Source organism: Silene latifolia, chromosome 1 (assembly GCF_048544455.1).
Source record: "Silene latifolia isolate original U9 population chromosome 1, ASM4854445v1, whole genome shotgun sequence".
Classification (NCBI taxonomy): domain Eukaryota; kingdom Viridiplantae; phylum Streptophyta; class Magnoliopsida; order Caryophyllales; family Caryophyllaceae; genus Silene; species Silene latifolia.
Genome location: NC_133526.1, coordinates 34,233,410 through 34,247,962, shown reverse-complemented (window position 1 = coordinate 34,247,962; position 14,553 = coordinate 34,233,410). Strand labels below are relative to the sequence as shown.

The 14,553-nt window shown below is 43.1% G+C and overlaps 1 protein-coding gene across 1 annotated transcript; it reads right to left on the bottom strand.

Annotated features, from left to right (window-relative positions):
• Positions 1-7,412: 7,412 nt before the first annotated feature.
• On the bottom strand, positions 7,413-13,213 carry LOC141602907 (autophagy-related protein 18a-like). The gene is made up of 5 exons (XM_074422864.1): positions 12,455-13,213; positions 11,289-11,705; positions 9,470-9,674; positions 8,227-8,353; positions 7,413-7,754 (listed from the first exon to the last, which is right to left on the bottom strand). The coding sequence occupies exons 1-5, from the start codon at positions 12,941-12,943 to the stop codon at positions 7,664-7,666; spliced, it is 1,329 nt and encodes a 442-aa protein (XP_074278965.1). The 5' UTR covers positions 12,944-13,213; the 3' UTR covers positions 7,413-7,663.
• Between the last annotated feature and the right edge of the window lie 1,340 nt (positions 13,214-14,553).

Here is a 14,553-nt window from a genome sequence, read left to right as displayed (position 1 = left end):
AAAACTTAAGCCCCTGCACCAGCCCACCGTATGACTTTTTCGGGGGCCTACTGGTACCCCTGGGGTCAATCAGACTGCCGGTGATGTTCGGCAAGGGGTATACGGCCAAGAATGTCCTAGCTGAGTTCGTGGTCATTGACGGCTCGTCCGCCTACAACGTTCTCATAGGCCGTGTCACGCTAAGCGAGGCCGACGCGGTGATGTCCATCCGGGCCCTGACACTGATGTATGTCTCGGACCGGGGGGAAGCGCATAAGCTCGTCTCCAAGGACGAAAAGGACGAAGTGGTCAATGCCCAGATATCTGCCAGAGGGTGCAACATGCAATCCTTCAAAGTGGCGAAGAAATCAGAAAAGGGAAAAAGCTCACACTGTCACATCGACAAGAGCGGCATTCGTCAACAAGAGGCAGACTACCGTCGCAGTCACCCCAAGTAGTAGACGCCACGGCAGTCACCCCAAGAGGTAGACACCGTCGCAGTCACTCCAAGTGGTAGACGCCACGGCCATCATCATCAAGAAATAGACGTCAGCTCACACTGTCACATCGACAAGAGCGGCAGTCGTCAACAAGAGGCAGACTACCGTCGCAGTCACCCCAAGTAGTAGACGCCACGGCAGTCACCCCAAGAGGTAGACGCCGTCGCAGTCACTCCAAGTGGTAGACGCCACGGCCGTCATCATCAAGAAATAGACGCCAGCTCACACTGTCACATCGACAAGAGCGGCAGTCATTACCAAGAAGCAGACGCCAGCTCACACTGTCACATCGACAAGAGCGGCAGTCGTCATCAGGAAGCAGATTACCGTCGCAGTCACCCCAAGTAGTAGACGCCACGGCAGTCACCCCAAGAGGTGGACGTCATCGCAGTCGCTCCAAGTGGTAGACGCCACGGCCGTCATCATCAAGAAATAGACGCCAGCTCACACTGTCACATCGACAAGAGCGGCAGTCATTACCAAGAAGCAGACACCAGCTCACACTGTCACATCGACAAGAGCGGCAGTCGTCATCAGGAAGCAGATTACCGTCGCAGTCACCCCAAGAGGTGGACGCCGTCGCAGTCACTCCAAGTGGTAGACGCCACGGCCGTCATCATCAAGAAATAGACGTCAGCTCACACTGTCACACCGACAAGAGCGGCCGTCATTACCAAGAAACAGACGCTGGCTCACACTGTCATACCGACAAGAGCGGCAATCACCCTCAGGAAACAGACGCCGCGGCAGTTACGGCCAGCGCAGTTGATACTCGCAAAAACGATCAAAACGCCTTAAAAGCGTTTAAACACAGTTGGGATGCGCACTCTAGACTGCCTCGGCCAGGCCGAGGCGGAAACAAAAAGAGACGCTAAGTACAGTTGATACGCTCAACTATTAGCGCAAGGAAACTCAAAGTGAGGTAAAGACCTCGGCCAAGCCGAAGGCAAAAGAAACGAACTCTTATTAAAAATAATAACAAAGTTACAAGTGAGGAGAATACAGACGACGGCCGTCCCCATAGGGATAAGCCAAAACACAACCTACCAAAGTTGTACAAAATACAGGGAAAGTGGCAAAAAGTTACAAATATGTCATTTGAAGCGCCAAAAGATGGCAGGGAGGAAGGGCTTAATAATTGGCTCCCGAACAGCTGAAGCTATCCGAGACGCCGGGTGAGCCTGGTGACGACCGCCCGTCTCCCTATGCCTGTTGTTGCTTGCCATCAGCAGCGGTAGCAGCATCTTCTTCAATGGGCAACCCAGCAGCGTTCTTAGCAGCCTCAGCTTCAGCAGCCTCAGCCTTAGCCTCAGCAGCCTCAGCTGCCTTCATCCTCTCGGCTTCCTGCTTGGCCGCCTTAGCCTTCTCAGCAAGGGCCGCCTTCTCCGCGGCCGCCTCTTTCTCTATCTTCACCCTCACCGCCTCCTTGGCCTTCTCCTCCACGGCTTTCTCCTTAGCTTCGAGCTTGTCGTCAAACAGCTCGTCAAATTTGCCCCACGGAAAGGAACCATCAAGAGGAAAGAGCTCCCCAATCACTTCCCTGGCAGTTTCTTCGGCCAGATCCCGGTATTGGGCGCACATATCAGGAAGCATGGCGGTCTGGAGCATCTCAATGTCCTCCTCCTTTTGTCTAATGATGGCCTCCTTGCTCCGAATTACCTTCCCCTGGATCTGAAACTGGCCCCTGAATTCATTCCTCTGCTGGAGATAAAGGTCGGCGTGCCTCTGAACAAGGTTACACTTCTCCAACAAACTTAGCGCTTCGGCCGCGCAGCCTCGGCCTTGGCTCTCTCAGCAAGGACCTCCTTTTCAGCGTCCTCCCTGAGTTTTCTCTCAGCCAAGAGCGCCTTCTCAGCATCTCCCCTAAGCCTCTGCTCATTGAGGAGGTCCAGCTTCGCCGACACGGCCACCTGCTTGGTGGCATTACGCGCAAGAACAGATTGAGCCACGGCTTTCTTCTGCTCTATGATACGAGCACAGGTCAGCTCGTTCCACCTCGCCAGCTCCTTGATCAGCTTCGTGCCTTCCACTATAAGCTGGGAGACGGAAGCCTTCTGGGATGAAGAGTCAATGGTGACACTTTGATCACCAGCCTGCACTTGCTGGGAAGCCTTCTGGGATGAAGGGACAATAGTGACGTTTTGATCACCAGCCTGCACGGGGCTTTTCTCCACTCGCTGCTCGTTAAGAGCAACGGCCGACAACGAGTGATCTGCACGAAATTTAATTAAAGCATCCATGTCAACATACATGGACATACCGAAGAGCCTGACATCGGAAACGTCTAATAAACCGGTTAAATCTAGGCCACGGGATAGATACGTACCGTGCTTGGCCTTCTTGGCCGGAGGACGCATTTCCTTGCTGGCAGCAGTTTCAGCAGTAGCCGGCTCCTTCCTCTTACGGACAAGGGGAGATTCCTCCGCATCAGAGTCCCCCCCATCGGTAATATCAACGATCTCCACCGTCTCCTTCTTAAAGGGGGGGATGGGAGGTGGAACCGGTGTCGACGCCGCTGCCGCCAAAGACTCTGTTTTCCGCATCCGGCGCGCCATGCTGCTAACGACTTTCGCCTGGGCCTCCAGCCTGGGCCTCCACCATGTTCAAGCCCTTCAGCTGTTGATCCATGAGATCATTCGGCGACGTTCTGCGGTCACGAGTCAAAGCCTTAGGGTGCAAATCAGCAACGGTCTTATCCTTGTTCAGCCCCATTCTCCGGAGGATATCCTCGCACAGTCCGGTCCAAAATGGTCTGCAAAGGAAACAAGGCAAGAGTTAAGAAGAAGAATTAAGTCGAGGTTCAAACAGAAACGTTGAGAGCAGAGATGGGCCTCACACCGACCCCACTCACCCTGCGCTAGGGCCGGTATAAGGCCGACACGGCGGAGCGGCTCATCCCGAAGAATGATCTCGCGTTGGGGAATCCATCTTTTCGGCACCCCACTCTTGTCCGCCTCAAAAGCCTCATCGCGCCTTCTCATCCGCCTTGAGAGGAACCTTGTCAAGGCGTCCATCTTAAGCTTTTTCCGGAGACCCATCTATCATGCTCCGCCTTAGTCTCGCACCGCAAATTAACTTAGTCTTTGCCGGAAAGACCGGGGGCGGATAGTCATTTGGCACCTCCACATACACCCACCGACCTTTCCGGTCTTTGCGGGAAGAAAGTTTATCAACGGAGACGTAACCCGGCTCCATCTCGAACACCGTACCATCCGACGCGACCGTAAAACGACGGCTTAAGGTGGTGAAGACGACGAAATAAATTAACCGTTGGAGCCTCTCCCTTGAAGAGACAGAGCCAGACAAAGCCGACTATGGTCCTAATGGCCAACGGGTGCAGTTGGGCCACGGCGACGTTCATGGCCCTAATAATGGCCATAACGTATTCATTCAGCGGGAACCGGAGCCCGTACTCCAAGTGCCGCATGTATACGCCGATGTAACCCGGTGGAGGGCAACAAACGGCCTGACCCTCCTCAGGGACGACAATTTTGTATCCCCTGCCAAAGTGGAAATGGCCCTCGAAAAATGTCTCGCCGGAACAACCGGCGAACTTATGGGTCCAAGAACGGTCAAGGCGGACCTTACAGCGCCCCGTGATCCATGACGATCGCCTCCCCTCATTAGGATGAGCCCTTCCAAAGATCATCACCGAAATCGTCATCATCATCATCATCCTCCCATTCCTCCAAAATTTGAGGATCAACTTCAGGAGAAGGAGACCTAGGGCCCCCAGACTTTATCGGGATGGCGTCCGGTATCCCCCCCTCATCAAGACGCGACGGGGAACCCCCCGGCGCAGAAGTGCTAGCCCCGGCATCGGCAGAAGACATGTTCACGACAATTACTTAACAAAATAAAAGAAAACTTGTTTGTTTACCTTGAAGAAAAACACTGGCCGGAGTAACAACTCTGAAAATTAGAAGACAAAGAAGCCCTTGAAAGTTTAGAAATGAAAATTTCGGAGAAAAATTTTGGAGAAAATGAAATTGGTGGCCAAATTCACGGAACAACTGCCCTATTTATAGCGAAAAGCCCATGAAGAAGGACCAATCAGGGCACAGCCCATGAAGCGTCAGCCAATCAGCGAACAGACACGTGTCGGACATGCAACCACGGAACGTCAATCAATGCAACAGTGATCAAGCGTCTTCAACACGCCCCTTCATATCTCTGCCTATTCATCTTCCTCAACAAATTCCTAGGTATCTGCTCTCCGCCGGCCACATGATCAACCAAGCTAGGAAGCACCACTGGGGGGCAATCAAAAACAATCGGCACTCCCAACCCTGGTCTCGGCCAGCGTCACTTTCTTTTCCACATCGGATGCCCTTTACACATCCATGTGGAGGGGGGATATGGTACGGCCTAAGCAGAACCAGGTCGAGGTAGAAATAGCAGATACAGAAAAAAGTTTCAGATATTACTTGCGCAGAATATACGCTCAACATACATCGGAGCCCATACCACGGCATAGACTACGCTGGGGGCAAATTGATGGGGCATATTCTGCACCGCTGACCAAGTCAACACATTGAGCAAGGTCAAAGATATCCACAGAAAAGTCAACGACTTAGACAGTCTAGCCGATGCAACCCATCGGCTGTCACACTGGTCTCGGCCTGCAACTAGCGCCCGGGGCACATATCCGCGTACTCATATCCAAGACCCTCGGCCGGCCTGCCATTGGTCCATCGGCCGAGGGTGGAACGGTCTTTCCACCTGCTAGCCACTTGGCCACTACGTGACAAAAGGTGAAAGTTTATAAATACTCCTCAACCTTCATTGAGGAAAGGATCCACAATTTAACCTAAGAATCACTATTCATCTGGTAATATCTTCCTTATCTCTCTACAATACATCCTTAGCCAAGTAACGACAACTTACCTCTCTAAGTTTACTGACTTGAGCGTCGGAGTGAGTACGCTCGGCCAAAGCCGAGCCCTCAGTTTGTTCATCGTTTCAGGAGACCGCAAGGAGGATTCAAGCAAAGACGTCATTCTACAAGCTACGGGTCGTAACAATATTTGCTCTGGAATTACACCCGGAACAGTTAGATTGTCCGGAACAAAACTTGCAACATAGAGAAAATAAAAAGAAATAAAGAAGAAAAGAATGGAGGCGATTTAATTTACCACTTAGAAAACGTAATTAATCACTTAAGGAACATAATTTTGCATCCATAAACATTAATCGATTTATTTTAATTATTCAAGTCCAATCTTTCAAGCTTTCATTTTCAAAAAAAAAAAAAAAAAAACACGCTTGTAACAGGACAAGAAGCCCGCGTCTGACCTTGCGCCTGTTCCACACAGGTCGCGCCTCTTCTGACTTGTCTGATTTGTCTCCCGTGGCTAAGGGTGTTAATGAGACGAGACAACTCGCGAGCAACTCGAGATCGGCTCGATCGGTCAAATCTCTGCTCGTGTGAGCTCGTCTCGGGCTCGGCTCGAGAGCTTAACGAGTCAAGCCGAGCAAAGGCTGGTTCGACTCGAAAAGCTCGCGAGCAACTCGAACTTGTGTGATTAGATAAGCTATTGCTTATATTTCATAAAAATATTTTATTACGATTATATCTTTGTATCAAACATATCAAATGTCTCACTGATTTGCCAAATATTTTTACACATAAACTTTGAGCCTTGTTAATGAATAGATCGGAAGACAAAAAAACTCAAAACATTAACAATTATATATAGGCTCAATTTGAGCTCGAGTTTGGCTCGGGATCCAAGCCAGGATATATTGAATGCAGATGAGTTTGGTACGCAATTGTAGCACAATCCTCTGAAGGGACAATAGACCCATGGGGAGACACATTGTGTGTCGGTTGTCCAAAAGTTGGGGGTTGTAGGTAGGGGTGTTCAAGAAGTGGCCCGGACCGCAAACCGGACCGGCCGGGTTACATACCGGTCCGGTCTTCGGGTCTCAAAAATTATGGTGACAAGTCTTCGTTCCACACTTAAAAAAAAACTCAATTTACCTTTAAAAGTAGGACCGGTCCGGTCTGGTCCGGTCCAAATCCTATAAAAATCGGACTTAAGGGTCCCGGTTCGGTCTGGGTCACCTCCTAACTGATACGGTTTGCGGTCTTGGGCCGTGGCTCTCTTTCAAACTCGTATTTTAACCTGTAGCCAAAAAGCCCGCAAATTAGCCCGTGCCTCTTTCCAAATCTGCGGATTAGCTCGTGCCTTTTCAGCGTCCATCTTGTTGGTGAATGACTTTGTGTACATGGCTTTTTTTCTTCTTTTTTTGGTGCATACATGGCTTGTTTCATCGCAGCAAGGAACACGGTTACTTGGTTTTCAATCTGGTTTGTTCCAGATTTTTTTTTTTTTTTTTTTTTTTTTTGTCAGAGTGAAAAAGGGTTATTATACATTTATACCCCAACCGTTACAAAACAATTTATAGTTCACTAAGTTGCACTAAAAGCCCGACTAGCCAATCTAATGCAACAAAGCTAAACTTAAACATTACACACATGTATTAAAGTTAAAATTACAACAAAACAAATTGGAGCAACGAGGACAGGATAATGAAGAAAAGATTGGCCACGAGCAACTTCATCCACATCATCAGCAATACTAACAACTCCAGAATTGATATTTAGAAAACAACCTTTTTGTGCTTATTTAGCATTGTAAAGAATGCAATTAAGTGAAGGATTAAAATACTCGTTTAGGCTCATCAAAGAAATAAGCTCATACGTTGAAAAGACGTCTTTGCTTAGGTAACAAAATACATGCACTCGTAAGTCGTAACATTCAGTAAATAGATACATGACATAATATAACCAACAAGGCAATACTAAGAACGAAAACAAACTGCTCATTTTGTTTACAACATTTGGTTTAGTCTAGTTCAAACCGAGCAAGGAGTCATAGTGAGCTGAAACTTAGTCTCAAATTCACTAGACCAACACAGAACAACGATACATAAAAACCTCATAATTGAAGTATCTTGGTATTATATTTATCCTATTTATAGATTAGATAAACATTCATCCGTGATTCAAACAACTCGATATTTACAACATAAACATGCCAAGTTTGAGTGGCAAACAAGGCTCAAATACATAAAGAGGGTAGCATATTGGTGAACCTCAACCTGGAAACAATATACATAAAACGATATTCCGTAGATAAGAGACAATCAGAATGTTACGTCCTCAGTCCTGAAATAAGTCAAAAGGGTTCCTCTGGCTTCAGAAAGTTGTGATATTCCAGTTGTGTCATCTCCCCACCTTTCACGGGATCAAACTGGCAGCGATAGAAGCTGTGTTTCAATCCAAAACATTATTAGTAACATTCACCAATAAATTGGTATCAAACCAAATATTTTCAACCTGATAGGTGACAAAAGTAGACATGGATGTTATCTGGGTTTTGAGCACAGAACCAAATAAAATTCATTCTACCAATGAAAATAATTTGCACCCGTATTAAAATGTAAGTAATAGACAACAACAAAATTATTCCATCGCCTTGAATGCTTCTGTGTTTGCCAGGATAATGGGGTTGGATGTATGTAGCCTTATTGCGATGTTGAAGTTGAACACACAAAGGGGATGCTGGAAGAAACAATAGAAGTGACTTACTTGCATTCAAGGTTTAGGTTTATAAACGCTCACATAGCGCTCATTCCTAAATCCTAACAGTACGAAAAACACAACAAAAACGAAAAACCAAAACGGCAAGTGCTCAGAAAGCACAGGGAAAACAATTTTAGTTATGTGCCTTAGACTCACCTTCCATCCATGCCAAGAATTACTACAGTGTTCTTCTGGTGACCAAATGCAACAGTATATTGAGCCCCTTCAAGCAAACGAAATTGGGCAACTGACCATTCGGATTTGAAGTAACTAGGTAAAACTCCTGCAAAACAAAAGTACACACTTTACAAGCAACAAATGACTTCACTCTTGGTGATGACCAGTATTAAAGGAACCAAAACAAGCGCGACTACCCAAAAACAATTTACATCATCTTAATTATTGGTACTATTCGCAAGTATATACCATGGAGTAATGTATAAAGAAACCATATCCCTTAGCTTCTAGCAGATATTTACTGAACTGAAGTTCCAAAATGTTGAATGGCACTAGCAGCCTAGCAGGTCAACAGGTCATGTGATAACATAACTGTTTTAAGATAATGTCACTTCTATAGTCAATGGATATAATAATGCAAAAGACCAACAATTCTTTTGAAACCAGGAACAGATGAGATCATCTTAGATTTATTTATTTTCAAACATTATTTCATTTGAATCTCTTCTTCTTTTCTTCTATCTTCTTTTGTCATTCAACGCAGGGTTACCTAATTCGCTAACATAGGGCGCGTATTGCGAATTAATACGCGCGTATCAATCCGCAATACGTTTTCGAATTAATTCGCACTAATTCGCGAATTATATATAAAAACTAGCGAATTCTAAAAGTTTAATTCATGTATTAATTCACACTAATTCGCGAATTATATATAAAAAATAGCGAATTTTACAAGTTCAATTCGTGTATTAAAAACTAAAAATTCAATATAATATAATCAACTTCAAAGATCATCAAAGGGAAAGGAGAAGATGTATCAGTAGACTAGCAACTTAATCTTATTTTGGTGTTTTGTCTGGTTTCGTCACTGTGTTTACTTAAGAAACCAGAAAAATATGATGAGTAGACTTATTTTGGTGGTTCCGTCACTTTGCAATGCTGAATTGCTAATCTTTATGCAATGAAACTTTTGTTTTTTTGTTATTATCATCAAGTAAATGAAGCGTATTAGTAATTATGAATTCGCGAATTGCTTTTTTTTGTAATACTTTGCGTATTCAATTCCCTATTTTGAGCAAATTGTGAATTCGAATTATGTGTATTATGAATTCGGCAACCCTGATTCAACGCAATACTCAAATTTCGTTTTGGGGAGTCCTCAATGAGCCTTGGGAGATGACAATATTTATGTACTTGCTCAGAAATTGAGATGACGACAAACCTTTTATAAAAGATAAAGATGCAGCAGGTCCACCAACAGCATTAGCTTCAGAAGCAGGAGGCACATTTTCATTAGCTTGAGAGCCTGAATTGACTTTCAAGCCGAAGACATGAATAGTGCCCTTGTCACTAGAAACTGCTAACCACTGAGCAGTTGTAGAAAAAGCTAAACTGTATATCTCTGCTCTGTCTGCGCCTCTTCTAACCTACAGTTACCGCACCAAATAACATTGACGAGTTAGATTATTCACCAACTCAAATGATAACATACTTGTAGTGAAAAAGTTGGGAAATTAACCAGGCTAATGCAATACTCTCACAGTCTCACTCACATTGTGGACTTACAACAATTTAAAAAAATGTGATGAGATTTGGGGAAAATGTTGCAAATTCAAAAAATGAGGAGAGGCAGAGAGAGCAAGTGGGCAGTGAAAGCAGGCCACAACAATGAAACCATGTACACTTGTACAAGAGTCAGGCATACACATGATAGAACAACAGTGTCCATCTATAATCAACTTAAAACTAGTGGTCAATAGCCAAATGGCAATCACGCAGTAATTTAAAACCATCCTTTTCCCACCAGTGATATTAAATTTTCTCTTTAATCCCCTCCTTCTATGACCTAAGGAAAAAAAAAAAAAAAACAAGAGCTACCAAAGATGCATGACTACCCTACTTTCGGTAAAAAAAAATGAAATCACTATCTAGTAAAGCCAGAGTCCCGGCAACCAACTGACTTTAGTTTGAAGCGGCACAAGGCGCACCGAGGCACTGAGGCGCAAGGCGTGTGCCTTATTTTTGGAACTTTTTATTTCCAAATAAAATTTTGGGCAACAATATCCTTTTTAGGAGTTTTCAAGTTGAGTAACATCTAAAGGAGTAAAGTTTAGGGATAATGGGGATAAGAAAAGGCATATTTAAAGATATAGACCTACTAGTGAGCCTTATTAAAAAGGCACACCTAAAGTGCACCAAGGCGTTTTGGATGGTGCCTCAACCAAGGCGTGCCTTTAGGTGCACTCGTACCTTTTCAATCTAAGACAATCGCATCTAAAAAAGGTTATTCTGTGAGAAATGTCATTTACTTGCCTAAAATGAAGCATACAAGTGTCATTTTGGAAGACACTCGTATCAACACACGTTATACAACGAAATATAGGTGTCGATATAATCCAAGACCCGGGAAAAAAAAAAACCCAACATATTTAGAGTCTGGACTAATGTTTGAGGCTACTTATACTAAAAATAATAAGTTTAGCCTCTTACAAAATCTAAATGGATAAATAACCAATTTTTACATGATCATAAGGAACATTATTGATCCACCATTCCTGCTTCACGCATCAGGGACGGAGGCATATAGAAAACTGCAAACACGGGCATCTGAATAGGTCGAAGACGTACTCCCTCCGTCCCGGTCATTTGTTTACCTTTGGTTTTGGTGGTTTTGGAACAATTATTAAGGATATGGGAGGGAACCACTTGTGGTTAGTGTTATTTGAATGACAAGTGGATCATGATGGGTATGAATGATCAAATCATACATAAAAAACACTCCCAATTTAGAAAGGTAAACAAATGAATGAGACACCCAAAATGAAAAAGGTAAACAAATTGCCGGGACGGAGGGAGTATTTCTTAACCATCGACGTCATTTAATGGAGAAATAATTACTACTCGTAGTAATTCAAGAGATAATTAGCACACAAACACACATTTACAGTGGTAAATAACAGGTTTCACATCCGCTTCAAGGTGACACATTAACATGTTATGTATTACAGAAAGAAAAAAATGAAGCTCGACAGAAAATTTACCTCCTGCAGCAATGTACCGTCAAAAGTGTTGAACACCCTAACAAGAGTTCCTTTAGAGCTCGCAGTAGCTAAAAGCCCTCCATCCTGAGTTAAGGCAAAGCATGCAATCCTCGAATCATGAGCCATGATAAACTTAGTCCGCTTTGAAGCATAGTGCTCAACCCGAACCTGCCCCTTCTGCAACCCAGGACAAACCAAAACTAACTTCCCAGCTGACTGTGATACCTCACACAACCCTTTGGGATTTGCAATAGTCTCTATCTGATGCAGTAGCTTCAAGTCCGCAAAGTTATAAACAAACACTTTCTGCTCAAGAACCACCACAATACGATCACGCCGAAGCCGAACTCCTCGAACCTCGGACCGAAACGACAACTCACCTATACATCGACTCTGGTGGTCATCCCATATCATTACCTTTAGGGGCACAAAAACAACTTCCGAAACTTAGTAATTTGTCGTACTATATAGTATATACTCACTAATCACAGCAATATGATTTCTCCACCTGAGAAGCTACTTCCCATAGATCAAATAAAGTTGAATTAATTAATTACTAACAAAGTAACTATAGCTTGAAACACAATGTACTGGTTGCACTCTCGAGACCCTACAATTCTATGATAACCTAGAAAGAAAACTCAAAGTAACATATGAAAATGACATTCTGCTCTTGAGAAGACATAAATCCTGAATATTAAATGATTCAACTGTATTGATGGACGCCTAGCATAAGCAATAGCAATGCCATATGCAATAATGCAAGTGCAAAACTAGCTCATTCCTTCATTAGTAGTAGGTCAATATTCCACAATATTTCAATGCTCGCACATGTTCTGTAACAATCGGCATCACCTAGTGATAACCAAAGATCGATAAATAAACGACAATAAAACTTGCAGACAGCCGTTCTCAGCTCAACCAGACTACACAAATTACATATCTATGCACCAAATTTGACATCATCTATCATAATAGCTCACACGAGCTGAACACACCAAAATAAATCCCCAATTCTTCAACAATTCGCAACAAAAACAGTTCTCGATCAAAATTCAACAACTTTTCACACAATTTACATATACCAAACACAGCAGCAAACATCTCGAGTACTAATCAATCAATCATTCTTGACAATTATATAGAAATGAAAGCAGAATCGTAACCTTATTAACCGGGTACTGAGGATCGGGTCCGCCACCAACAAGAGCCAAAATATTACAGCGAAAAAGCATCTCAACCTTACCAATACCACCACCACGCTCAAAATCCCTCCGAAAAATCTCCCGAAACGGATCACAATTATAGATCCGAAATCCACGATCCGTACCCGACGAAAAACATCCGAAATCCTGATTAAAAGTCACGTGAAGTAGCGTAGGAGGCACGTGATTCTGAGAATTGGAAGTCTCGAAATCAGGGTTAGGGTTTTGAGTTGGCAAAGAGGTGCGAATCGGAGGAAGAGGCGGCGGAGGAGAAAGAAATGAGGGAGGATTCTCGGAGAGTAGTGATACGGCGTCGTTTTCAGGTGTTTGTGAGATGGTGTCGAAGTAGAGATTTTCCGATTGTTGAGACATAGACGGCGGTGATGACGGCGGCGGGGGGTGATGGTCGAAATTAGGGTTTTGGTTAGGGTATGCTGAGAGAGTCGCCATTAATGTTGACGATATTTTGCATGAATTGGTAATAAAGTAGGAATCGAAGCTTTGATAATTCTTTTTGTTGATTAATTTAATTAATTAAAAAGATAGTTTGGATGATTGATTAGTGAAGATGATTAAGGGAATTCTGGGTTTTCCAAGTTGTTAATATTATCAGAACTGAGAGAAGAAGGGGAAACAGGTTTGTGATGAGCAGGTGCTAATCGTCATTAATTTCATTATTTTATTATGGATTAATTACAATGCTTAGCTTGGGTGCAAAGTATCCTCTTAAGTCTATTAGGGTATGGATGTACAGACACTCCACGTCTCCAGTCCACACCATATCCTTGTTTTTTTCCTTCAAAGCTCAATTAGACGTAAAAGTATTAAGAGTTAAGAATCTCTTCTTTTCGGTAAAAAATACTTAAATTAAATTTCATAAAACTAAAATGAATTAAATAAAGAGTTAATTTGTGAAAATATGAATTAAATGACTAAAGCTGAACTGAATTGACTAAACCTAAACTAAGTTGAATTGAATTGAAATGTGCTAAATATCTTGGCATGAATTATTACAATCACCCTCTTTCAAAGTTTTCTTCATTTAACTATGCATTATATATAGTCTAGCACCACAACTCACGGATTCAAAATTGTCATCTATAGTAATACACTAACACGCAATTTAGGATATCTTTGCAATACTGATATTAAGTTAAGAGTAACTCAAAACGACCGATGAGTAAGGTTTCACTAATAAGAATTCAATAAGTCAAAGTATTGAAGTTTTGAGTAACTCAAAACACCAAAATGACTAAAGGTTTCACTAATAATAATTCAATAAGTCAAAGTATTGAAGTTTTGAGTTTGACTTGGAAAGACGAAGTTTGGACGACAATCTAATCATTCTTTCTTTTTCAAAGTTTTTTTGGGAAAATGTAAGCTTTCTCATTATAATCAAAGATATCCCGTACAAACAATGATCTTACTAATCAATTGATCAGACTCAACTCCTTTCAATATACTCAACCCAATCTAGGACTCTTATATTTCTACTACGAATAGCACACTGTCGTATCCTCATTTTCAAGGCCACTATAGGCCTCGTTACATAGCCTTCTAGTCTGTTGATGTTCCTGCACTACCAGATATTATACATTAGGTTTGCCAGCATTAATGCAATGTTCTGTTCCATACACGCTGCAGGTTACCTCCATTCAATCCATCATTTAATCACATCCTTCTGAGGTAACTGCGCCAAGCACCATTCAAAAACCAGCTTGAGACATTGTCTGCTCAATTCACAGTCAAATTTCAAAATACAGATGTTCATGACACTCTTCCTATATTCCACACAAATAGCATATGTATGTTTTTATAAATAATCTTCATTCTGATCAGCCTATCATGAGTTAATAACCCTCTTATGTGCTATCAACCAGTATAAGAAAGAATTTTTAGGGATAATCAACCTATTTAGCATCCAAGGATACCAGGGAACTCTATCACCATCTGGTTTGATCCACTGATACCCTGCCTTAATAGAATAATGCTATATAATAGTATTGTCAAATAATTTATGTTTAAATAAGTTTTTCACTTGACATATCTTCCTCCAGCCC

Coding starts and splice junctions, on each gene's coding strand:
- LOC141602907 (XM_074422864.1), bottom strand. CDS start 12,943: ATGGCGACTCTCTCAGCATACCCTAACCAAAACCCTAATTTCGACCAT. Junction 9,675..11,288: donor ACGGTACATTGCTGCAGGAG/GTAAATTTTCTG, acceptor CGGTAACTGTAG/GTTAGAAGAGGCGCAGACAG. Junction 8,354..9,469: donor ATCTTTATCTTTTATAAAAG/GTTTGTCGTCAT, acceptor TTTGTTTTGCAG/GAGTTTTACCTAGTTACTTC.